The following is a 24,355-nucleotide window of genomic DNA, read 5'->3' as shown; positions in this document are numbered from 1 at the left end:
AGTGAGATATGGCTGTTAATGTAACTGAACAGACATACCCTCTAAAGCAACTGTGGCCATAATTCTCCTGGATTTATGCTGGCAGACCCCGCAGAAAACATCAGTTCTTCTTTTGGATGTATGATGCGGACAAACTAAAAATCCTCCTGAGACAGTGACCAGGATAGTTAAGGGTTGGAAACTACCAGAAAATACACTGGAAGAAACTTACGAAGCTTAGCCCCAAACAAAAAAGTCTGGGGTGGGATGTGGGGAAGCATAGCTCTCTCTTAAGGAAAACATTTTGCCGACCACTTAATGGAGTTCGGGGAGGAAGGAAGAGTGTACAGAATTCAACTGAATATAAAGAAGAACTTCCTTAAACATTAGGAGGGACTGACTTGTGAAGTAGTGAGCTCTCATCCCTGACAAAGGCCAAGGCTGTTCATCAGGAATGTCCTTGGGGGATTCAAGAATTGGAAAGGAAGTTGAATTAAGTCGACTTCTAACTTCTCATCCAGGTCTAACACACTGTGATTCAAGGGCTGGCCTTCAAAGCAACATAGAGTATGGCCTGGTGGCTCCCTGCCCAGGAAGAAGGACATTCTGTTGCTCTGTGATATGTTAGGAGGGAGAATTTCCTGCATATGGTTCACTTACAGTCAGCTGTTACTCTGCCGTTCTGTTTTGGAATATCAGTGTCAAGCTTCCCCTTTTGGAAAGGGAGCAGTAGGGAATGAGGAGGGGGGAGAGGTTCTTGTATTAATCGTTCACTCGGTTCCAGGCATTCCTAATCTATTATGTCAACTTGAGTTTATAACTAAATTTAAACGTTCAGGTTTCCCTTCCAGGGATGAGGAGGAGCAGTGAAACAGCTGCTAGGACTAGGGTGAGGCTAATAGTTGGAAGAAGCCAAACCACAGTCTATCTGCTTTTAAACTTAACAACAACAACAACAAAGTGATTAGAGCGAGGGGGAGTTGCTCCACCCCCCAACACCGCTGCTGCACAGACGTTTGGATCACCTCGTAAGCCAGTGAGGAGGTGAACACGGGAACAGGTGCGCCTCCCTCTAACCCCGCTTCTAAGCAGGGATTATTATGCTGCGTTCAGGGTGCCCGGTACCAATTAATCAAGGCTAGACAAAAGGATATACCAGGAGGGAATGGGGTCGGGGGAGAGAAGCCAGGAGCCATGTAGCATGTACATTGCAGATGACATCATTGAAAGAGATTTGGCCCTCCTCTTCCCGGAGCTGGAAGCTCGCATGTCTGTGCAGGAGCCAGAGTGGGGTTGCTTGGCGGGGGGTGGGGGGTGTGAATTGGTGAGAGGAGGCGTGCCGGTGCTGGGGAGAGGTGTGGAGATGCGAAAGGGAGACCTGGAGACAGCCGGCGAGCAGAGAAATCGCGGGGGCTGAGGTCTTTGCGCCGCTCCGAGCTCCGCCCCTGCGCTCGGCAGCCGCGCTCGGCCCTGAGAGGGGCACGCCTGTTTGGGGGTGGGGAGTATTGCACTGGGGTGGGGGGGCGGGTAAGTGGTGGCGGTGGCGGTGGAGAGCCGCCTGCGCATGTCAAGGCTGACGGTGCACACACGGTCGGGGCGCCTGGAGAAGGGCCGCTGGTCACCCGCCACCCAGGGTCCGGGCCCCTGCACGATCTGCAGGCCCACAGAAGCTTCCGCCTCCTTCCTGGCCCCCCTCCGGACCTCCCCGGGGAGGCTCGGCGGGTGTGGACCGGACTGAGGTGGAACGAGTTCTGTAGCTCAGACGGCAGCCCCGGTGGTTTCGGGTGTGAGGGCAGGCCCAGCTGGAGAAGTCGATCAGGGCGGACGAAGCCGGCGCTCCCGGGTCTGGGTGGATCCTGGTCGGAGCGTAACTCTTGGTAGGGAGGTGAGAGGTGGATCAACATGGACCCCTCCGGCAGCGCAGCCGCCTAGAGCCTGCCTGCCGCTCTCTTCGGAGCTGAGCTTTCCCCGAGGCTCAAACAGGGGAAGCAGCTGAGCGGCTGGAATTGGAAGTTCCGGGTGGGCGGGGAAGGCTCTGTCCGTGGTGCTGACCCGGATCCCAGCAACGGGCTCCGGGGAGAGCGCGCCAAGCTGCCGATCCACTCCCTCGACTTGGGGCAGTCCGCTAGGGTGGCCGGGAGCTGAAACCCCCGCCCGGCTCAAGAAGCCCGCAGAGCCTCCCCAGTCAACGGCACTTGGCCCTTATTTCAGTCAGAAAGTCGCCCCCTTGGAGCAGTTCGTCCCAGAGGGTTTCCTCGAAAGTACTGAGAGGGAGGAGTTGTTGACCCAGGGAATCTCTCTGTTTAGCCCCGGAAGCCACCCGCTGAAAAAGATGCCTGGCTTCAACAGATTGTTTCCCCTGGCTTCCCTCCTGCTCATTTTGTGGGGTAAGTACCAGCACCCTGCCATGCGAGATGCAGATGACAGTAATAATGCTAACAGTAATAACACTTATTGATGTCGTTGGTGACAACAAGGAGCCCTGGTTGACTTCCCTCTGTGCACGTCTCCCGGACACGGGATCCAGAGGGGTTCCATGAGAGCTGGGATTTTGAGACTGGAAAAAGGCCTCCCCACTCCCGTGCTGCTTTATTCCTGAACCTCCCTTGGTGGTTTTTCCACCCTTCCTCCCGTTTCCTGTTAATTCAAAAGTATTTTTTCCCTTTCCCGTAGCTGAAAGAGCATGCAGTCACATTCATTATTTAAAAATCTCGGTTACAGGTACATTTCATTTCTCAATGAGGTCTTTGAATTAATTTTTATATATTAAAAAAATCTGGATGCGTGCATTTTGAGAGTGAAACTAGTTGTTGATCCATCTGTTTAATTTCAATAAGTAAAACAGGCTTCAGCCATTTGCAGCTATATATTAGATAAATAGGCACCTGGGAATTGCATCTTTCTTCTTTTTCATGAACACGTGGAATTAAGGTGCTTTGGCGTTTGGGGGGCTGAGTTTTTTTGCCTTTAAAGATAAATAGGTTCTTGTTTGTCTGCCCTGAAGGAGTGAGGTGACCTTCTCCCTCCAAATAAGGGAGTCCTATACTTGCAACAGTAAGGCTGAGCAGAGTGGTGTTAGAGATGGGCTTGGAGTGGGATGTCTGCATGTGTGTAGTGGGAGTTAATGAGTCTACATGATAATATCTGAATGTGTGATTGAGAGAATGCTTTACTGTGTTGATGTATGCCTCAGGGTCTGAATGTGTATGCTAGTGTATGTCAGAGCGTGTTAGTATGGGCATCTGCATGTATTGATGAGGATATAGTAGTGTGTGTGTGTGTGTGTGTGTGTGTGTGTGTGTGTGTGTGTGGTTGTTGTGTAGTTATGGGCATTTCAGTCTTGGTAACTTAGATCCTCAGGTCAAATATAGGTGCTCTACAGCTGATAATTGCTTTACATGATCTTAGCTACATTCCTCCATGTTAAAAATCAATAACCAGTATAATTAGATGTGAGCATGCCCACCTGCCTTACTGAAACTAGGTATAGGATTATGCTCTATGGTTGGCATGGAACTCATTCTGCTGGTGCAGTGGCAGATATGCTGATGGGAACAGCCTCTTTACCTTCGTATCACTTTATTAAGCCTCCAGGACTAACTCTGGCTGCCAGCATTATCTGGATTTTGCATGTGACCAGAAGCAGAGCCAAGCTTCCTGTTGAGACAGGCTGGGAAGGACAAAGAGGGAGAGTAATGCCAGTCCCAAGGGCAGACTCACCGCCACCCATCCCCAGTAGAGTAGATCAGACCTGAAGCTGAAACAGACATAATAGGTTGCCAATGATCTCACCTGCTTTGAAGACTTAAGGCTGTGATGTCCTCAGGGGAGGCTAAGACTAGGGGGCTTAGGAGAGGTTAGTTGGGCTGTATAAGAAAGAGCATGAGTAAAGCAATGAGAGATGAAGTTGTAGAGAAGGTTGGGGTGAGATTCTACAGAGCCTTTCTTCCCACACCCTAATTTAAGTTTTTAGCATATTTGCCTGAATTCTAGTGGAGGGGGAGAGCACTCTATAGGCCAAGGACCTTTTGACTAGGACTTACAAAGCCTGGATTGGAGTCTTAGCTCTGCCACTAGCTTGCTATGTAATAACCTTAGAGTATTTTGTTCCTCATATACGTATATTTGGAAATACATAAGTTTGGAAATTGGGGCAGATGATATCTAACGTCCCTTTTAGCTGCACAGTTGAATGGTGGGGAAATATTTACAGAATATTGCTAAAATAGGCAGAATGCCCATCCTCCTCCCCACCCCTCAATTCCCCCACAATAAACCTTTGCAAGAATGTGCATATTACACCTATCCTTGCCCATCCTCAGCTTCTGTATGTTGGTTCACCAAATTGAGAAGCTGCAGAAGGGAAAGAGAGATAGATAGTTCAGGAAACGTTGCCAGTAAATGTAAGAGAGAGGGCCTCGCTTCACAAATGCAATATCTTTTTATTTGCATGTAATCCCAGCATTGGAAAGCACTTAACTTAGATGTGTTCACCCTTCCCAATATGAATGGAATTTTTTCCATTCTTTTATTTTCTGCGTGAATTGAACAAAATTCCCTTATTTCCTTCAATAAAGTATATCATAATAATAATAATAATAATAATAATAATAATAATAATAATAATAGAACCTACACTTGCCTTGTGCTTTCCAGTTTACAAAGCAATTTTCAATCTATTACTTCTTTTGGTCCCCATAGCAATCCTATGGTGGTAGTCAGGGGAAGCAGTATTATTTCCAATTTAGAGATGAGAAAATGAGTGCAGGGGAGGGGAAAGGACTTGCTAGAGAACTCTTATCTCTTGATTTCAGTCTTCCAGGGCTTGTTCTAGCTCCTCTTATGGACATACATGCTGCCATACAGGATTGCCAGGTGGGCGTCTGTCTTCCTCTCATCCCTCTTTGGAACCACTCTTACACTTCTCTCCCATGCCATTGCCTTTCCTAGGGCCTTACTCATTCTTTACCTCCTAGTGTCTTCTCTGTTTTTCCTCTCCAGGTCTACTCTCCCAGGTGTCGGTTGTGTCGGGGAATGTTTTCCTCTCTTCCCCCAGTAACCCATTTTACATCCCATTCTTTCAAGGCTCTGCTAAGTGACTGGCTAATCTGATAGACCAACTCATTTCAGGGAGTTAATATCTACAAATAACATCATTTATTACCCCCTTTTGGAAAGTATTTACAATCTAATCAAAGCCTTTCTTTTCTTAGCATTGTAGAGCAAAGTCAAGAGGAGCAATATAGCAATAACCAAAGAAGAAAAAGATTTGGGGTTATTAGAGGAGTTGATTACATACACATTACTATCCACCTGATAATAGATTGATGCTATTCCTTAGTTAAATATAATCATAGTTAATATATTCTTCCTTCTCTGGTTTCCTCATTATTACTATAGACATTGAAGAGGAGACCATGGGTCAAATGATTTGGTCAAGATTATTCCAGGAGTTTATTATTTACAGTCAGCAATGTGGGTTGAATGTCTACCATATGTACAATCTTTTCTTGGATATCTAGAGGATTTCTTGGAAAGAGAGGCAATAGTGTACTGGAGACTTACAGGGTGGAGAAATATACTTTACCTTTTGGTGGAAGGAGCAGCAAGTCATATTGCAAAGGGAAGGCAAACAAGGATGAGAGGATTCTGTGGCCATTTTGCAATGTTCTATCCAGGACCTCATGAATTAAATTGACCTCATGAGCTGAGTTCTTTCTTAGGACTTCAAACTGGACTTTGGCAAGGAGAAGGCGATCAGTGGGGCTTGCTGTCTGATGATACCTTGGATTACTCAGGGGCAACTCAGAACAAAGAGAGGCTGCCGTGCCCTACTCACCATCCTGACTACATGTATTCTGCCTTCCCTCCTTTAACTATAAATGAACTAACCGTGTTTATATTTAAGATCAACTCATCTACTTGTTCACTAGAGGCTATCACCTCTCACCTATTCAAGGATGTTAGTCCAGCAAACCATACACTTTCAAGCCCCAGCAGCTCTACTGTTATCTTCATCCAAGCAAAATCATTGAACCACCTCTCAGTCTGATCACTGTACCAGCCTCTTAACTGTTCTCTTTGCTTCCACCCTTATCCTTCCTCACCTCTTCAGTTTATTCTCAACATAGCAGTCAGATCATGTAATTTTGTATAAATCATGTCATTCTTCCACTCAGAAGCCTCCGATGCTCCCACGTCACTCAAAGCAAAAGCCAAAGTTCTAATTGTGGTCTGCAAGAGCAGCCATGATCTGGCTCTGGCTTATTTCTCCTGCCTCATCTCCTTCTACTCTCACTTTGTGCCCTGTACTTTATTGTGCTTTTTGCTTTTGCCAACACACTCCCACCGTAGGGCTCTCGAGTTGCTATCTCCTCGGCACACCTTCACACAGATATTCATACAGCTTGCTCCCTCCTTTCTTTCCTTCAACACCTGCTTGATGTCACCTTCTCAGTGAGTCTCTGATGATTCTATGCATGCTCTAACTCCTCTGTTCTGTTTTATTTTTTCTTATAATTGCACTTATTGCAGCTTAATGTTGCTTATTTTCTCTCTCCTTCCACTGGAATGTGGGCTCCATGAGAGCAGGGATGCTTTCTGTTTTGTCCCCTGTTGTGTTCTCAGTGCCTAGAGCAGTGCCTGGCATACAATAAGCACTCGATATATGTTGAATGAGTGAACAAACAAATGAAGGAAAATAACATTAACGAATGTACAAAGCACATTCGAAGAAATCATCCCATAGAATTTGCATGACAAATCTATTAGATAGATATTATTTTCAGCATTTTGTTGATGAATAAACTGAGTCTCAGAGAGGTTAAACAGTCTATCAAACTGGGAATTCTCTGGCGGCCCAGTGGTTAGGACTCTGCGCTTTCACGGTAGGGACCTGGGTTCTGTCTCTGTTTGGGGAACTAAGATCCTGCAAGCTGCGCAGCACGGCCAAAAAAAAAAAAAAGTCTATCAAACCCAAGCCTTCAGTTGCCCAATACCGTCTTTCTTCTGCCTCTATAAGTGTAACTGTACATTCCTTTGTACATTTTCCTATTCTTCTCTGAAGTCATCATCATTGAACTAACTCATCTTTACCACGTCTCATTAAATATGAATGTGCCCCAAGGCTCCCTGCTACATGGGGTTCTCAGTGCACACTCTACACCTCTATCCACTCCCAAACTTTTGCACAAACCATGCTTTTTTTTTTTTAAACCAGGCCTATACTCAAGCTTTCAAACTCTTCATATTCTGAAAATGTTTCTGATCAGTTCTCTCTAGATATGGACCCTCCCCCGATTAAAGTGATGACCCCAATGCAGAAGCAGGAGAGCCTCTTGCAGGCTGCCTGATAAAACCACCCTCTGCCTGTTGAGAGTTTTAAAGCCAATAAAATTTATTTTACCTTGATATGTTAAATTTTATCATAGTGCCTCTAGTTTTTAAAGTCTATGTCTAAAAATTAAATTTGTTGCTTTCTGAGTCAAATATTTCATTTTTTGACTCATAATTAGTCGGTCAGTCTCATTTTAAGTTCTAAATCAAGCTTTTCTCTGCTTTTAGAAAGAACTGTCTGCCAGTAGAGGAACAGACTGACCATTCACTGTGGACTATTTTTTAAATTACAATGTGTATTATTTCATTTTTTAGGGGTTCTGTTTTTATTATTAATGAGAAGGTAGCCTCAGAAGGGGTTAGAAGTTCTGATACAAGAATCGTTGGTAAAAAAAAAAAAAAAAAAAAAAAGAATCGTTGGTGATTCATCTCACTTTTGAATCTTCTGTATAAGATGCAAACTCTCTTACCAAATAGTTTTTTGCATTTGTTAACAGCTTCAACACCAGAAAGAAAAAAAAATTTTTTTAATTGAGTTAGCTTTACTTTCTTGTGACTTTTGGAGTTGGACAGAATCTATTTTCTCTTCCACAGGCCAACCTTCAAATATTTGAAGACAGGTGTGTCGGTGTTCAAGCTAAGCACCCCCGGTCCCCCCTTTGTTCTTACCAGACTTTGCCCCCAGACCCTTCTCCATCTTGCTTTCCTCTGCACATGCGCTCGTTGAAAACTTCCTTTTGTACAATGTGACACCCTGAACTGATCATAGTGGTCCAGAGCTGCTCTGAACCGCACAGGGGGACCGCCCCGCCTGTGCCCTGCGGTGCACATCTGATAACGCAGCCCACGTTTGCACTTGCTTTCTTCGCAGCCACATCCCACTTTTGATTCATTCTGAATTTTCAGTCTGATGTACTTACCCTCTGTAATGGGCCATGAGCTTCTAGAGGGCAGGAACTATAAGTCCAGGCCTGCGTGTGGCCTCCAAGGTGCCCCCCAATCTGACCCCCCCTCCTCATTTTGTTTTTGTTTTTTACTTTTTTTTATTTTACTTTTTTATTTTTTAAATTATTTTCTCTTTTTCCCCTTCTCATTTTTAACTGTGTGTCTCTCTCTCCTCTTTGGGTGAAGATCATCGCCCCAGCCCCGTGGTCAGCTCACCGTTCTCCTCCTTGCTGCTCCATCCTCCACCATGCATCAGAATGACCTACATTTTCCATAAAACACAGATATGATTACGTCTCTCTAAGGCTTTAAAACACGTGACCCCCTCCTATTGTGAAGGGCATACAGAGGTCTTCACAACATGGGTCCAATCTACCTTTCTGGCCTTAAGTCTCACCATCCTTCTCTTCCTCTCTTCCCAGCCCAGCCAGGAATAACTGCCTCTCCTCTAGTGTGTCACTCACCATGGTCTGGTTTAACGACAGGAGTATGTGTTCCCTGCTAGACTGTCAATGTCTTTAGGGCGTGAAGCATGTTTTATTCATCTTTGTATCTCAGCGTCAGGCCTGGCATAGAGAAGGTCTCTGTGGGTGCTGGTGGAACGAAGGGGTGCATGGGTGGTTGGTGGATGGATGCTTGGGTGCCCTGTTCCCCACCTTGACTCTAAGTCCTTGAGCGCAGAGCTGAGGTCCGAGCTGTACCGCATCGCTGCTGCTTCCGGGAAGGCTTTCAGTCAACGCTGCCTCATCCCTGCCCGTTGTGAGAGGGTGTACCTGGGGATAAACGTACGTGTGCACGCTATTTCCAGCTTGTCTCATGATTCTGCCTTCTCTGTCTCCCCTCCCTCCCTCCTTGGTCTCCACTGCCTCTCCCCTAACACCTCCTGTCCCTTCCCTGGCGTCCGGGCTCTCCCCAGCTGGCGTCTGCTTCCCTGTGTGCGTGGAAGTGCCCTCGGAGACGGAGGCCGTTCAGGGCAATCCCATGAAGCTGCGCTGCATCTCCTGCATGAAGAGGGAGGACGTGGAGGCCACCACGGTGGTGGAATGGTTCTACAGGCCCGAGGGCGGTAAAGATTTCCTTGTATGTCTGACTGCTGACTCTGCCCTTTGTTTCGCTGGCCTCTGCCATTGTGTGCCTGGCCCCCGACAAGTCTGGGGAATGACATCTGACAAACACCGGCTCTTTCTCTCCCGAGCACTGACAGCTCCTCTGCAGATCACTGACAGCCTTAGTTTAGCCCAGCCTCTGGGAAAGGGAGGGCTCCAGGCCAGCTCTGGGCACTCCCGGTTACAAGCAGGGTAAGGAGGAGAAAGGCATAAATAGTACTTAGAGCCTGCTGTGTGCCAGTCACCCCACTAGGCACTGTGCAGGTGTTTTCATCGAATCTCTGCACCATCCTACTGGATGGATTAACTTCATAGAAACATGGAAATAACTCCAAGGGTCATTAAATGAGATAGCATAGGTTAACTCATTTAAGTCTCACAATCTCAGTGAAATAAGAATGTCACGCACGACCAAAACTGATGTGCAGCTGGTACACACACATCAGTGGGTAAGATATTCAAATAGTCCTACAGTGGTTACTTGTGCCAAATCTCCCAAGTGGCTTCATCACCATCCTTCCCACTAGGAACCTCCAGACCTCCCATGATGTAGGAACTAAGGGATCAGCCATGGCCAATGTCAGTTCTGATGGGTTGGTGCCAGTGCCAAAATGGTTGTCATGTACTTTGAACAACAACTTGGGGATGAGCATTATTCACACTGTCGCTGTCTTTGGGGCCAGGCTGCCTGGGATTGAGTCTTGACTCCACAACTTATTTTAACTCTGTGTCCTTGGACAAATTACTTAACGTCTCTCTCTGTGCCTCAGTTTCCTCATCTCTGAAATGGGGATATAAGCCATAGCTACCTCACAGAGCTGTTACCAGGACTCATGTGCTATAATTTTTAATGCGTTGAGAATAGTTCTGGAATACAAGAAGTACTGTATAAGTGTTTGATAGAGAATACACACACACACACACACACACACACACACACACAAATGGGGCAACTAAGGATCAAAGAAATTAAGTTAGTAAGACAGCTTAGATTTGAACCAGGTCGTCTGACAGCAGATACAAAGCCCTTTTTACTGCACTGCCTCATCTTCCTGGGGACAAGTTTTTCCCCACAAAGACCTAATGGAGACACAACATTAGGATGAAATTGAGTTTTGCTTGCTCGTCTGTCTAGCTCTCCTAAAGCTGGACTCATTTCTCACTCGAGGCTGGATGTGCCATTCTGATGTGGCTTTGCTGCACTCAGGTGCCAGGCCTGGGACAGTAGGCTTCCTAGTGCCTGGCTCAGGGCTGACCACAACTGAGGCTACTGCGTAGGTTACAGGAGCCTGGACGTCTTGACCAGATGCAAAGGTCCCCACGAGCCTCAGGTCTGGTCATATGCCAGCCACCTGCTCTGCTTCCAGGCCTGCCCAAAGTGAGGAGAAGGTGACTCAGATGGAAGAAAAGAAACTTAAAAAATTGTGCTGGAAATACAGAACAACACTAATAGAAATTTTTGTGACAATGAAAATGTTCCATATTCGTGCTGTACAATTCAGTAGCCACCAGCCACAGGTGGCACTGGACACCTGAAATGTGGCTAGTGCAACTGAGAAACTGAATTTTACATTTTATTTCATTCCTAGTAAGTTAAATTTTAATGTAAGTAGCCACACGTGGCAAGCAGAAACTAGATGGACTGCACAGCTGTGGAAGGAAGCAAAAAAAAAAAAGCTATGTCAGAAGGTGGAAGTGTTTGAGAAGAGAAATGTAGAGACCAGATTTCAGATCTCATTTTGCCCAGAGTGGAAGAGCTGACGTGTGCACATTGGCTGGCAGCTCTCTGCTCACGTGGGCCACTTAAGCAGCCTGGGTCCCCTTCCTGTGGCCTGGCCCCGACTGCTCACATCCCCTCCAAGGGCACCAGCTCCGAGAGACACTTTTGGAGGCCAGAGCTCTCAGACGTCTTCATGACAAATGAAGCTGCCTCTCTGCCTTAATCTCTCCCCGGCTGCCCCCATGACACACCTTTCTCTCTTGTTCTCTCTGCCTCCTTCCAATCCTTCCTTTCTCTCAACTTCCCTCTCCTGATCTCCTGTACACTTCACTCACCTTCCTCTGTCCTCTTTCTTTCCAGCCCTCTTTTCCTGCCCACCCCTTCCTGCCGTGTCCATGTGCCCTGACACCTGTGTGCCTTTGCCCGTCTTTCCCTGTCTTTGCTCTCTTCCCTGCCCTCCTCTGAGCTGCCCATCCCACTCCCACATTTGGGAGCTCCTGGTAACATTGTCCCTGTCCCTGCATCCGAGCACCATTCTGGTCCTTTTCTCTGCCCTGTCCCCACCTCTACCCTGTCTTCTCTCCTACTCCCTCTGCTTCTCTACCTGCAGATCTATGAGTATCGGAACGGCCACCAGGAGGTGGAGAGCCCCTTCCAGGGACGCCTGCAGTGGAACGGGAGCAAAGACTTGCAGGACGTGTCCATCACTGTACTCAATGTCACCCTGAACGACTCCGGCCTCTACACCTGCAACGTGTCCCGGGAGTTTGAGTTTGAGACACATCGCCCCTTCGTGAAGACCACCCGGCTGATCCCCCTCCGCGTCACCGAGGAGGGTAAGGCTAGGGCACAGGATCCCTTGGGTGCGCTGCTCTCGGGAGAGGGAGGACAGCGGGTTTCCACACAAATGAGCCCCTTGCAGAATGCAAAACCCCATGTATCTGGAGTGGTGATATCCAAAAATGTCACCACTGGCTTGTCTTCCTGGGGCGGCCAGCCTTCTGCAAGCTGCCCGAGAGCTTGCCTCTCTGTGTCTTTCCTCAAAGCAGAAAGGCTTGGAGATGATAGTGCAGTAATCTTGACCCGGTCCCTGGACTCTCACCCTTAGAGAAAGAGGACAGCCTCCCTGAAGCCTAAAACTGCCAAGACAGTTACACCTACTCTGGCCTGCGTTGAATCTCCGACTCACTGGGCTCAGAGAAATCTCCTGAGGTTCTCTAGAGGTCATCTACCCTCTTGTCTGTGACTCATACAAACCTCTAAACCAGCGGTGCTCAAACTTCAGCCAGCCTCAGATTCCCCTGCAGGACTTCTTAAACCCGGGCTTTCTGATTCCGTAGGTGGAGCTTGAGAATTCGCATGACTAACAAATTGTCCTGCTGCCGGGGACACACTTGGAGAACAGCTGCTGTAAACCAAAGTCTGACAGTCTTTGTCTTCTGTCTCCCTGCACAGTAATCATACAAGCAGCCCCCTCCCCATCCGTGGCGTCTCTCATTACATAACCTCACTTTCAGCTACGAGAAGGGGAAACGTGGTTTGCTCTCCAGTCTTTAAATTTTCCCGATTTCCCACAGCTGGTTCCTTGTTAGGCTGGGAAGTTCTTTCATCAACCTAACTCAAAAGTTTCTGTTGCGATCGAATCCGGAATCTTGAGGGTGAACTTAGAACTGTTCTTGTTCTGCTTTCAATGGACTCCTTGTTCAGAGCACTGTGGCTCCTCGCCCCTTGCAAATGTCCCTTCATGTGGCAGAAGAGTGATATATGCATCTCCCTTTGTGTTTTCTCACCCAGGCTAAATGAGGACTCCATTTTACTTAGCCCTTCCTAGACAATCTATTTCCAGCACGTTCTCAGCATTCTGCATCTTCCTCAAGATGCAGGTCAGTGAACAGGCAAAAGGTGTGGGGCAGGAAAGAAAGGAGAGGTCAGATTAAAGCCAGGCTCTTCCTAGAAAAGGATGCCAGGAATCCCGACTTCCAGGCCACAGGTGTATTTATTTTTTTATCGTGTTATGGTGATAAAATTCATGAAGCAAACGAGAGTGCACAACAGAGTGAGCGATGTCATGATTTAGAGAAGACGAAAACGGAAGGTAGGTCAATCCAGATGGTGCACAGGGACTCTCAGGCCACTTGGCTCAGACCTGATGAGCCTCTTCCCCTCTTTGAGCCCGTCTCCTCTTGTGTGAATCGAAGGGGTTGGACTGGGAGCTCTCTAAGCTATATTTCTGTTCAGAAGTTCCATTATCCTCTTCTGTTTACACACCTGTGCCCCCGGGGGAAGGGAGCCTGGCGCCCTCTGCTGTTCACTCTCGGGACTGTCGGCTGGTGACAGCCAGGCCCTAGGAAGCTGCCTCTGTCTCCACCTTGTGCTCTCAAAGGCTTTTGCCTCCGGAGACCTTCGCGCAGCCAGTGGAAAGGGTGGCAAAGTGGAGCCAGTCCGCCTGCCTGCCGGGCACCAGAGCCAGACTTGGGTAAGAATAGAGGGGAAACAAGTTTGTCATCAGAGCCACAGAGCCCCTCGGGACGTTAGGGCTGGAAGGAAGCTTGGCTCTCTTTCAGTCCAGGGGTCTGAACAAAGAGCTGGCATCGGAATCACCCAGGGGGCTTTCCTTCAGTGCAGACGGCTCCATGCCACTGCTGCGGTGTGAGTGCAGCAGGTTGGGGTGCGGTCTGGCGAACGTCAGTTGAAGTGACTCCGCAGGTGGTGGGAGGGTGAAGCTCTGATGCCTCATGTTGTGGCTGGGAGACAGAGCTCTGGAAGAGGAGGGCTTGCCCAGACATGAAGCACATTAGTGCCAGAAGCAGGACTGCGGTCCAGATCTTTGCCTCTATTAGCTGTGTTTCCACTGCCTCTTTTCCCTCCACCACCGCCCACTCCCTGCCACTTTTTCTTTTTCTCTCTTCCCCACCCCCTGTGACCCCTTTGGCAACCCCCTGCGTCCCCACCCCCAGATATTCACTGCTCTCATACTGCTGCACGCTCCACCGTGACACATTCCCCGCGTCTGCTCCATCCCTGTGGTCCCAGAGAATCTCCCTGCTTCTCTTTGCTCAGGCTGGACTGATCCTGGCATAGGCTCTCACCTCCTGGCTCTAAGACAGAAATCTGAGTTCTCTTCACCTAGAGGTAAATAAAGCTACTGAGGACAGCCTCCTGCGGTACTACTGCTGGCTACTGCATTTAAAAAGAAATAGGGGGCTTGAAGTTGAGCACACCGCAAACCAGCCCGTTGTCAGACAGTGAAGACATTTGATGTGTCCGGCATTCTCCTGTGCCTCAAGCTGCATCTGTGACCTCCAGCTCCAGTTAGGAAACCTGGGTGATCCTGGAGCCCTTGGACGGCTTCTCTGAGGTGAAGGTCATGGCTGTGCCTATATTGTGCTTTTAATGAGCAAGGCCTTGGGGATGACTTATACCCTATGAATAACCATGAATCTAATTTGCTGCTGAGAGCTCGCAAAGGGAGATGTGGCTGCAGCCTTCCTCGCCACTAGGAAGGAATATATGTCGGGACATTAGCCATGTATTATGTTTCATTTATTTATTTTTTTTAAATGAAAAAAAATTTTTTTTTTTTTTAGCCGCACCGCACAGCTTGTGGGATCTTAGTTCCCCAACCTGGGATTGAACCTGGGCCACGGCTGTGGAAGTGCCGAGTCCTAACCACTGGACTGCCAGGGAATTCCCTATCATGTTTTATTTGTCATTTTTGTTGGTTAGGAAACAAGGAATATCAATATTTATTTACATTCATTCATTCCACAAATACTTATTGAATATTTGAAGTATTCTAGGATTAGGCAACAGGCTGTTAATTCAGAAATAAATATGTTCTTAGTAAGCATACAGTCAGTAGAGAAGAGAGATAAATACATCACAGTACAATCTGGGAAGTGTTATAATAGATGGATGGAAAAGTGCCTGGAGAAGAACGTGAATAATAACTGCACGAGAAGTTGAGGAAGGCTTCACAGAGGAGGTGACTTCAGTGGAGTCTAGAAAAGTGGTTGGGAGATTGAAAAGCAGGAGGCGATGTTGGGACAGAGGTAGTAGCACTGGGGTGTGAGATACAATCTAGGAAGAGGGAAGAGAAAGAAGAAACGTCCACAGATTCCAAAAACCCACAGCGTGTATGAGTAGAGAGGTTTTGCTGGCCAACCGAATGGAAATGAGGTGAGGAAGGCTGCACAGCGAGTGGCCTCCTGTGCCCTGTTCAGAGGGTCAGGTCTCTATGCTGAGGGCAGTGTGGAATACTGGAAGGTTTTCAGTAGGGATACGGCAGGATCACATCTGTGTTCCGGAAGTAGAACTCTGAGGACAGCCTGGTTAGTATGTGGAATTCTCCAACCCTCATTTCTGTCTGGGTTTGGGATGACCTGGAGGGAAGATGAGCTGGGAACGTCCTTGCTTCTCATCCAGACTTGCAGAAAACATGCTCAGGTCACTGGGCGGGCTGACGGCACTGTCCACGTGGCCCTGTCCATGTTTTCCGACGCCCTCTTCCTGGGGATACCACACTCCACCACCTTAAGCTCAGAGGACAGAGTCGGCTGAACTAAGACATGTGCCTCACATCTGTGCAGACTTTTACATCTCACAAGGTATCTTTAAATACATTAGGTAATGTATGGTATGAATTATTACCCTCACTTTACAAATTAAGAAACTGAGTCTCAAATCAGGGAAATGACTGTTCACACACCAGGAAGTAGGAAAACTGGGACCCAGCTGTATGTATCTCACACAGCTCCAGGATTCCTTTCAGTGCTCTATGACTTCTTCCTCCACCCATCATTCTCCCTCATCCCTCCCTCCGGAGCATCTGAAGAACATCAGTGAGAAAGCTGACAGACAGGAGAATTAGGGGATATTAAATCTCATTGATACCCTCTTGCGCTCCTTTAGACCCAGTGCTTATTTAAGACATACCTAAAAATAGGCCTCATATATCTCAGACCTCAGTGACAGCTCTGGGTTTGTTGGACATGCATATTGTGAACCTCACTCTCCCCCTTCCAGCTGGAGAGGACTTCACCTCTGTGGTCTCAGAAATCATGATGTACATCCTCCTGGTCTTCCTCACTCTGTGGCTGCTCATCGAGATGATATATTGCTACAGGAAGGTCTCAAAGGCCGAAGAGGCAGCCCAAGAAAATGCGTAAGTCCAAAGATGCCAAAATAATGATAGCTCGCACCTTCCGAGCGCTTGCTCTCATAGTTGAGGTGGTGAGCAATTTACACAGTCCTCCACTTTCCTCACAACAACCTTTGAGGTAGGCAGCATGAATATACCCATTTTACAGATGCGAAAGCTGAGCCTGGGAAAGTTTGCCCAAGACCATTATAAGAGGCAAAGCAAGGTTTGACTTTGTGCCTGCTAACTCATGCCCTGCACTCTTAACCACTATGTAAAGCCCTTCAGCTGCCACCACAATTCCATGACATTAGCATTATTATGACCATTTTATAGATGCTGAAACAGTTCATAGAGCTTAAGTGGCTTGCTGGAGCCACACAGATAATGAGAGGAGAGGCTGGGATTTGAACCGAAGCCTGTCTGGTGTCCTTGCTGTTCCCGTTACATTCAGCTGTTTGCTGTAAACCACAGAGCTCGTCAGGCCACCTGGGCTCTGCCGTCTATTAGCTAAGGAGCTCCAAACATGTTCTTCCCCCTGGAGCTTGGCCGTGATTGAAAACCCAGAGAGGGGCTCTTCTGCTCCAACGTCCAGACTGTACCTTGGCCATTTTCGCCAAGGCCCTAGTCACTCGAGCACAGGTAAAAGATGATGGGGTCTCAGAGTCTAAGGGGCCGTGTTGGCTTGTAATTTGGGGAGAGGAGAGAAAATAACCCTCACAGATTTACACAGTGGAAGCGATAAGCTAAAAACCCTAGGCTGTTATCACCTAGAAATGCTTGATAAAGTATCATTTTTCCTGATATCTATGATCTCAGGAAAGTAAAAAATTATAACTGACCAGACAGAAGGAAAGAAAGGATATGCTGGGGAGGTTGTCATTCCTGGTGACCTGGGTGATCAGATTTCAGTGCTTGAGCATAGGAAGCAGCCACACTTGGACAGGAAGTGGCCACACTTGGACAGGAAGTACCTACACTTGGACAGGAAGTGCCCACAGCTGGCCTTGCACAAGAAACAGAGTTGGAACTGAGGTCACCAGCAGAGCCAGGATCCTCAGAGGGCTACAGCTCATGCAAAAGATAGATCAGTAGATAATCATCAGTCCACCAGCCCAGAGAAAAGCCAAGGAAACATATCTATTTGGCCTGACTCCAAGTAGAAACATAAAAGATTCTTGAGAACTGGTAACCACAAGCCTGCTCTCACAATGTTTGGGATTTAAATGTATGCTACCCACATGATCCAGGAACCTCTAAACTGAGAAAATCAATAAAAAAAAATTAGTCCCCAGACAGTGATAACCATGTAGACGCAAATGAAAAACTATTCTGAAGGGACCCACTTTTAGCTGAGGCTTAACAGTGCTCCCCAGATAAAGCATTGATGAATCTGATTCCACAGTCTCATCCAAAACTAAAAGACACAGCAGGAAATAATCCAGCATGAGCAAGAGAAGTAACAAATGGCAGGATTAAACCCCAGGAGCTTCAGACACAAGAAGGACCTGGTGGAATATAGCAAATAAATTTGCTTAAAAGAGTTAAAACAAGAGGAGGAACCAAAACATAAGAATACAATAAGTTATTAAGAAAAAAGAACAGGCAGGTTTGAACAGGAATAAAGAAAAACCTGGAAATGAAAAATACAGTCAATAAAATTCAAAACTCAATGGATTGGTTCACCAGAGATTAGATACTGGTAACCAGAAGATAAACATAAGGAAGTTTCACAGAATGAAGCACAGAGATATAAAAAAATGGAATATCACAAAGAAATAGGAAGACGAAAATTGAGAAGATCGATTAGAATAGAAGAGAGAAAATGGAGGAGAGACAATATTCAGAGATACAGTGGCTAAGGAAAGGTATGACTCTTCAGATTCAGGTAGCACAATATGTCCTGAGCAAGATAAATACATATAAATCTAAACCTAAACACCAACCATCTTTAAACTGATTAATGGCAGCAACTAATGTAACCTACAGCAAATATCATCTATGTTGTAACTTTAGAAGAACTGCCTATAATATTAGAAACATGTCAAGGATACCTGCTTCTATTCTATACTGGAGATCCTAGGTGGTACACTATGTAAATACAAAAAAAGAAAAAGAAAAAGAGTAAGAATTGCAAAGAAAGAAGCTAAATTATCATTCACAGCCAATATGATTACCTATATAGAAAATCCAAGGGGATCTATAGACAAACTATTAGAACTAGTAAGAACATTTCATAAGATTGTTGATACAAATCAAAATATTTATATTTATAAATATGAAAACACCTATATTCCAGCCACAAAAATTTAGAGAAACATCTCAATATTTAAAACATTTTAAAAAATTCAATTACAATAGCAACAAATACTCTCCAGTACCTGGGAATAAATCTGATAAAAACGTGTAAGATATTTAAGGAGAAAATTACAAAATTTTACTGAAAGATTTGAGTTAAATAAATGAAGACTAAAGCCTCACTGTTACAAACATGGCAACTCTCTTCCAAATTAATCTGCAAATTCAGTAAAATTCCCATCAAAATACCCATTGGATTGTTCAAGGAACTTGATAAGCTGATCTTAAAAGTCATACAGAAGCCCAAAGGCTAAAACTAGTCTAAGCCAGAGGATGGCCAGATAGTAAATATTTTAGGCTTTTTAGGCTACAGAGGGTCTCTGTCCCCTATTGTTCTTTAGTTTTGTTTGTGTGCAACCCTTTAAACAAGTAACAGCCTTTATTAGCTCATGGGCCATAGTTTGCCTATTTCAAAGAACAATAAGTTTGGGGGAGGTGGCTGGTAGGACTTTTCCTATCAGATATAAAGATTTCTTATACAGCTGTTAGAGTAAAGAGTTTATGATACTGAACTTCCCTGGTGGCGCAGTGGTTAAGAATCCGCCTGCCAATGCAGGGGACATGGGTTCGAGCCCTGGTCCGGGAAGATCCCACATGCCACAGAGCAACTAAGCCCGTGCGCCACAACTACTGAGCCTGTGCTCTAGAGCCCACGAACCACAACTACTGAAGCCCACGTGCCACAACTACTGAAGCCCGCACGCCTAGAGCCCATGCTCCGCCAACAAGAGAAGCCACCACAATGAGAAGCCCGCGCACCGCAACGAAGAGTAGCCCCCGCTCGCTGCAACTAGAGAAAGCCCATGCGCAGCAACGAAGACCCGACGCAGCCAAAAATAAAATAAATAAATTTTGAAAGAAAAAAAAAAGATATTTTCAAGACGTGGAATCGTCAAAGAAAAAGACAAATGTCTCAGAAGAAAAACTGGTAAACAAATGAAGTCATATTGCAGAAGTACAAACCCAAATTGCTTATAAACTTATGAAAAGATGCTCAACTTCACCAGTAATCAGGGAAAGGAAAATTAAAAGATCTATAAAATGTAATTTCCCATCCATCAGTTTGGCTGATTTAATCTAACAGTACTAAGTCCTGAGAACAATGTGGATAAATGAGAAGACTCATACATTGCTGGTGGAAGGAAAAAACAAAAGTAGTTATTATTCTAGTCTGCTGAAAGGGCCATTCTCATTTTCTCTTGGGAACATGGTGAGAAGGAAATGCAGAGGTGTTCTAGAGACATCCTTGTTCCTGTGGCCCTTGCTTCTTCCATTTTCCTGTGTTCGCACCTCTGGGTACAAATGCACTGATTTTCTTCCCCTGTCTCTCCTTCAACAGGTCTGACTACCTGGCTATCCCATCGGAGAACAAAGAGAACTCTGCGGTACCAGTGGAGGAATAGAAGGGGGCAACTGGAGGTGATGTACAGGGAAGGGAGGGGCAGGTAGATAAGGAGGCAGGTTGTACAAGTGACCTTGACACCCACAAACCAAAATGACTTTAGATTTGGTCCCTTAGATTTCTACCCTACCCAGAGTCCCCACCCTCAGGGTACTTCTTTAAGTTGATGCCCAAGTAGTCATAATGTTCTGTGCGAGGTTCAAGTCCTTCAGAAGGTGAATTGCTTTGGCCTGAGTGTTGGGGCAGCTTGAACTCCTTACCCACAGTGACAAAAAATAATTCCCCATTCTCCCTCCTATGTAAGGATCGTGGATTAGGTCAGAGAGCCTTTGGCTGGGCTGGACTGGGCTGGCAATTCTCAGTGAGCTGTTTTGTCGCTGGTAGGTGGCCTGAACACTGAAGCGCTGGCTATCCCATGTTCAGTGATGTCAACAGCGTCAGGAGGGTGCCCCAGGGGCCACATCACTTCCCTTCACGCGTCCATCCTTCAGTTCATTCATCATACATCCACTCACCTCTGAACTGTCACCTCTGACTTGCTAACTCCATCAGACCTCCACACACCACAAGACTTTGCCAGAACCGAGGAGCCAACATTTCTACACGACTCAACCTCAGCCTGCCCTTGCTTTCAAGCAAGCAGCTCCCATGCCAACTGGACCCCTCCCCTGTGCTCCACCCGACTTTGAACACGTGCTGGAGTCGGCAAATCCATGGGCCCCTTTCTTGCTGGAGCCGGCTCATTCTCCATTGCCGCAAGTGAATGGAGGTCTTAACGGAAGGAAGCTGGAGTGATTAGTTTGGGTTAAAGCAAAAGAGTGTCATGAAGTGGGATTCCTTGAAGTCAGTTTTTCTAAGTTCCTGGCCCACTGGCTGGAGCATCAGAGCAAAGCATGCCTTTCTAGGCCCTCCAGTGATAGAAAGTTCACTAAGCATGGACTAAAAGGTTCTCTGGACCATGGTGCTCCAGGGCTAGATCCCAAGAGGTCTCAAAGGCCTGGGTTAGTGTCAGTCCTTCAAGAAGCCAAGGGCAGGGGACTTGGGAAGTCATACAACATGTTCATGATGCTCCTGGGGCAACGTGTGTGTGCCTTGCCAGGTGAACACATCACCGGAGATGGCTGGGTGCCATTGTTTTCCTGTGGGCACTGGGACTGAAATTCCCAAGTTCTTCCTCTCAAAATTTCTGTGGGTCAGTAGTATTACTCATACAGGAGGCAACGGAGACTCAGACAGGACTCCACTGATAAGAGACTTCAAAGGATAAACTGGAGCAGCTAGAAGCCTAGGGCGCTGTCCAGTTTACACTTCCCGAGATGGGATAATTTTGTTCTTGAAAAGACTTCGAGATTGAGTTTGGCCATGGCACAGAACTGAGTGGATTGCCTGGCTGAGGTTAGCTCTGATTTAGGTAATTAGAAATTGGCCAAAAAGGCAGAGAGAAGGATGGGAGGTAGATTTGAAGAATTTCTTTAGTGAAAAGATTTGTGAATCTGAGACGTCTTCCAGAAGGGGAACGCATCTGGGAATGGCATTTAACTAAGAAACATGTTTTTAGTCTGAGATAGATGATGGCAAATGAGTGACGTGATAGAGGAGGGACAGGCTAGATGGCTTCCAAATATTTCACCTGTGAATTCATAATGTCCAGTTTTTTGTTTGTTTTTGTTTTTCTCCCTAGATGTTAGGAGAGCAGATGAACACTGGAAACATTTTAGTCAATATCTCATGTTTCACTTTGAGTAACTGGTGTAAGTGTGGTGTCCTTCCGCACCTCGTGATGAGAGGGGGAAGGATGCTTTACGGGATGTGAGAAGATGAACGGGACTGGGATTCGATGAACAAGATGTCCCTCAGATCCAGGGGAATCTATGGGGAAAGATCCCACTCTCTTGGCTTTGGGCCTCACCTGACAAACTCAGTTCATCTCTGCCATCCCTGGGAAAGCACTTGAATTAGTCCTTGTTCACATATTCGAGAGTCTGATTTTATTGAAGAAAATACTTTCAAGAAATTCAAGGCTGTTCTCATTGGTAATTTCCCACACTATCTCTCTGAAATAGGGGACAGAATATAGATTTTCCTTACTTTCCTGTGAGGAAAACAGGCCTGGATTACTGTGAGGTTTTCCCAGTCACGTGGCTGGTGGATGACAAGCCTGCCGCAGAAACTACTTTCTACCACTCCACTGCCCTCTTGCTTCAGTAGACCACGCATCTAACTTGTGATCTAGAATGCACGTTTGCTTTTTTTTTCCTTTTTAAAAGCCCAACTCAGATATTTCCTGAGTGATTTTTAATGAAGCTGAATGGTACCTCTCTTTTTTCCTTATCCTTTACAAGTAATCTTCTCTAGTCTTTTCCTCCTCCTAACTTCTCAACTCTTCTCATCTTTAATGCTTTCTTTATTAAGCTATATGATTTACCAAGCATTTTAATTATCTTATTTCTTCTCCACAACTAGCTCTGTGAGGTGGATATTGCTAATATGTTAACAAAGGAAGAAACACACTGCCTGAGGCTAAGAAGCTTTACCAAACCATAAGCTCATATAGTTGGTAAATGGAGAGCTGGAATTCAGGTCTTCTGAGCCCTAGCCCAGCTCTCTTTCCACTGAGACCATAGCTGCTTCCTTTCCTCTCACTTTTTTTTTTTTTTTACTTCCATCTAATCTTTGCCTCTCTTGCTTGTCCTGAGATGTTAAACATCTTCGCTCACTCCTAATCCCACTCGATTGCTCCTCTACCACTTTGCTTCTTGGTCCGTGCTGAAAATGTGCTTTCAGAGTCTTAATCTCATGTTCGTTTCCCCTTTCTCGTTGGTTTGTACCTCATTATTTCTCCTGAATTGCAATTAAACTCCTTCCTGGGAGACTTGATCATGACTATAAATCCACAAGGTACTGTGGTCACCAGCCCACTTCAAATCCTCACTCACTCTCCATTCCTCTGCATATTCCTACCAAGGACCCAGATAAACGTGCACTGCTCCGGAAGCTTTATCTGGCATGCTGTTCTTATTAAAGGGCTTAGAAGTGTTCTCAAGGGCTATCATCACTCTAGGAACCCCACCTGTTGTCTTGGTGCTGGATATTTCCCCTGACTGATGCTTAATAATACAATTCACTCAAGGCCAGCTCGGCTGGGTCTGGTTTTCCCTTCCCTTGGGCTTAACAGCCATGACCTTCATTGCTCAAGTCTGCTGGCCCTGTGAGCACCTTGCCCTACTGAGCTTTGCCATCAGCTCAGCCCTGCATCGCAGCCCCAACGCCTGTGTGGAAATACCTTGACGGTCAGCACCTGTCCCGACACTAGCCTTTATTTTCAGGCCATCTAAAAGCACTGTCCTTTAGAGTCACCACCCCCAAACACCCACACACCCGGATCTCTGATTCTCTGAGTTTCCGGTTTCTCCTTAGATGCCAAACTAGAAATGTTAGTAGGAAAGGAATTTTTCAAAGCAGGAATATGCTGGAAATATGTATAGAGCTATGAATGGTTAAGAGAAGAGATAGTACCTCCTTTTCTTCCCCCAAAACTACGGGATCAGAAAGGAAAATATACCCATCTCAGAATCTGTGAACCCACCTGACATAAATCAGAGAGAAAAGGCCGTGTAACTGCATCTTGGCAGGAAGAAGCAGCAAGGAGCTAGACCCATTTCAGGATATATCTTGGCTCCCCTTCCCAAGTGGAAATGGAAAAATAAAACAAAAACCACCTTCCTCTCCCCTCCTTTTGTAAATGAAAAGCCCCCAACCCAGTGAACCCTCCTAGTCACGGCAAATGTACCTGTGTAGTACTTGGTGCGCCATTACTCCGATCATGCATTCATTCTGCGTTTCAGCTCCCTCTCTGCGTCAGGCACCAGTCTAGACCCTGACTGTGCCCTGTGCTCTTAGGTTTTAAAAATATCATCATCCAAGACTTTCCTAGTCTCTTAAAACTCTACCATGGTAGACGACTCATGTTTGGCGCCCCTCCCCTTACTTGAGGCTGTAGTAGGACCCAGGAGATGTACACTTGAAGCGAGTCTGAGCTGTAGCACAGACTCAACCCCTATCATAGGCTAGCTAAGCCTCAAAGCTGGTATTACTCTTTTTTGGGCAGAGTGACAGGGAGGGAGGCACCAAAGGACGAGTGCTTGTGGGTTTGTGAGGCACCAAACACAATCAGCAAACTCGTACAGCCATGGAACTCGTCACCACGTTGTCACCTTCATGTGGCTTCTTCTTGACTTTCCACAGCCAAGCTTTTTCTGAACTTTAGAAATGTTGTTCCTGACCACGCAAGCTCTCAACAACCTAATGCCTGTACGCGGTGTTTTTCAGTGAACTCCCTGTTCACGTCAATAAAGTGTCTCTGAACCCTG

General features: G+C 46.4%; 1 protein-coding gene across 6 annotated transcripts; it reads left to right on the top strand.

The window, feature by feature from the left end:
* Positions 1 to 333: 333 nt before the first annotated feature.
* SCN3B (sodium voltage-gated channel beta subunit 3) lies at positions 334 to 24,355 on the top strand. 6 transcript variants are annotated; one of them, XM_082339849.1, is made up of 7 exons: positions 334 to 1,039; positions 2,287 to 2,366; positions 9,176 to 9,339; positions 11,696 to 11,921; positions 16,111 to 16,249; positions 19,923 to 20,002; positions 20,370 to 24,355. In XM_082339849.1, the coding sequence occupies exons 2-6, from the start codon at positions 2,312 to 2,314 to the stop codon at positions 19,984 to 19,986; spliced, it is 648 nt and encodes a 215-aa protein (XP_082195975.1). In that variant the 5' UTR covers positions 334 to 1,039; positions 2,287 to 2,311; the 3' UTR covers positions 19,987 to 20,002; positions 20,370 to 24,355. The 6 variants fall into 6 exon arrangements, with proteins under 6 accessions (XP_082195975.1, XP_082195972.1, XP_082195971.1 ...); XM_082339846.1 differs by lacking the exon at positions 334 to 1,039 and adding an exon at positions 1,526 to 1,638 and having other exon boundaries at positions 21,667 to 24,355; XM_082339845.1 differs by lacking the exon at positions 334 to 1,039 and adding an exon at positions 1,526 to 1,638.

Source organism: Balaenoptera borealis (assembly GCF_965194805.1).
Source record: "Balaenoptera borealis genome assembly, chromosome: 11".
NCBI classification, from domain to species: Eukaryota; Metazoa; Chordata; class Mammalia; order Artiodactyla; family Balaenopteridae; genus Balaenoptera; species Balaenoptera borealis.
Note: the sequence above shows the minus strand (reverse complement) of the source record. Positions and strands in the feature narration are given on the sequence as shown.

Coding starts and splice junctions, on each gene's coding strand:
- SCN3B (XM_082339846.1), top strand. CDS start 1,544: ATGTCAAGGCTGACGGTGCACACACGGTCGGGGCGCCTGGAGAAGGGC. Junction 9,340..11,695: donor AGGGCGGTAAAGATTTCCTT/GTATGTCTGACT, acceptor CTCTACCTGCAG/ATCTATGAGTATCGGAACGG. Junction 16,250..19,922: donor GAGGCAGCCCAAGAAAATGC/GTAAGTCCAAAG, acceptor CTCCTTCAACAG/GTCTGACTACCTGGCTATCC.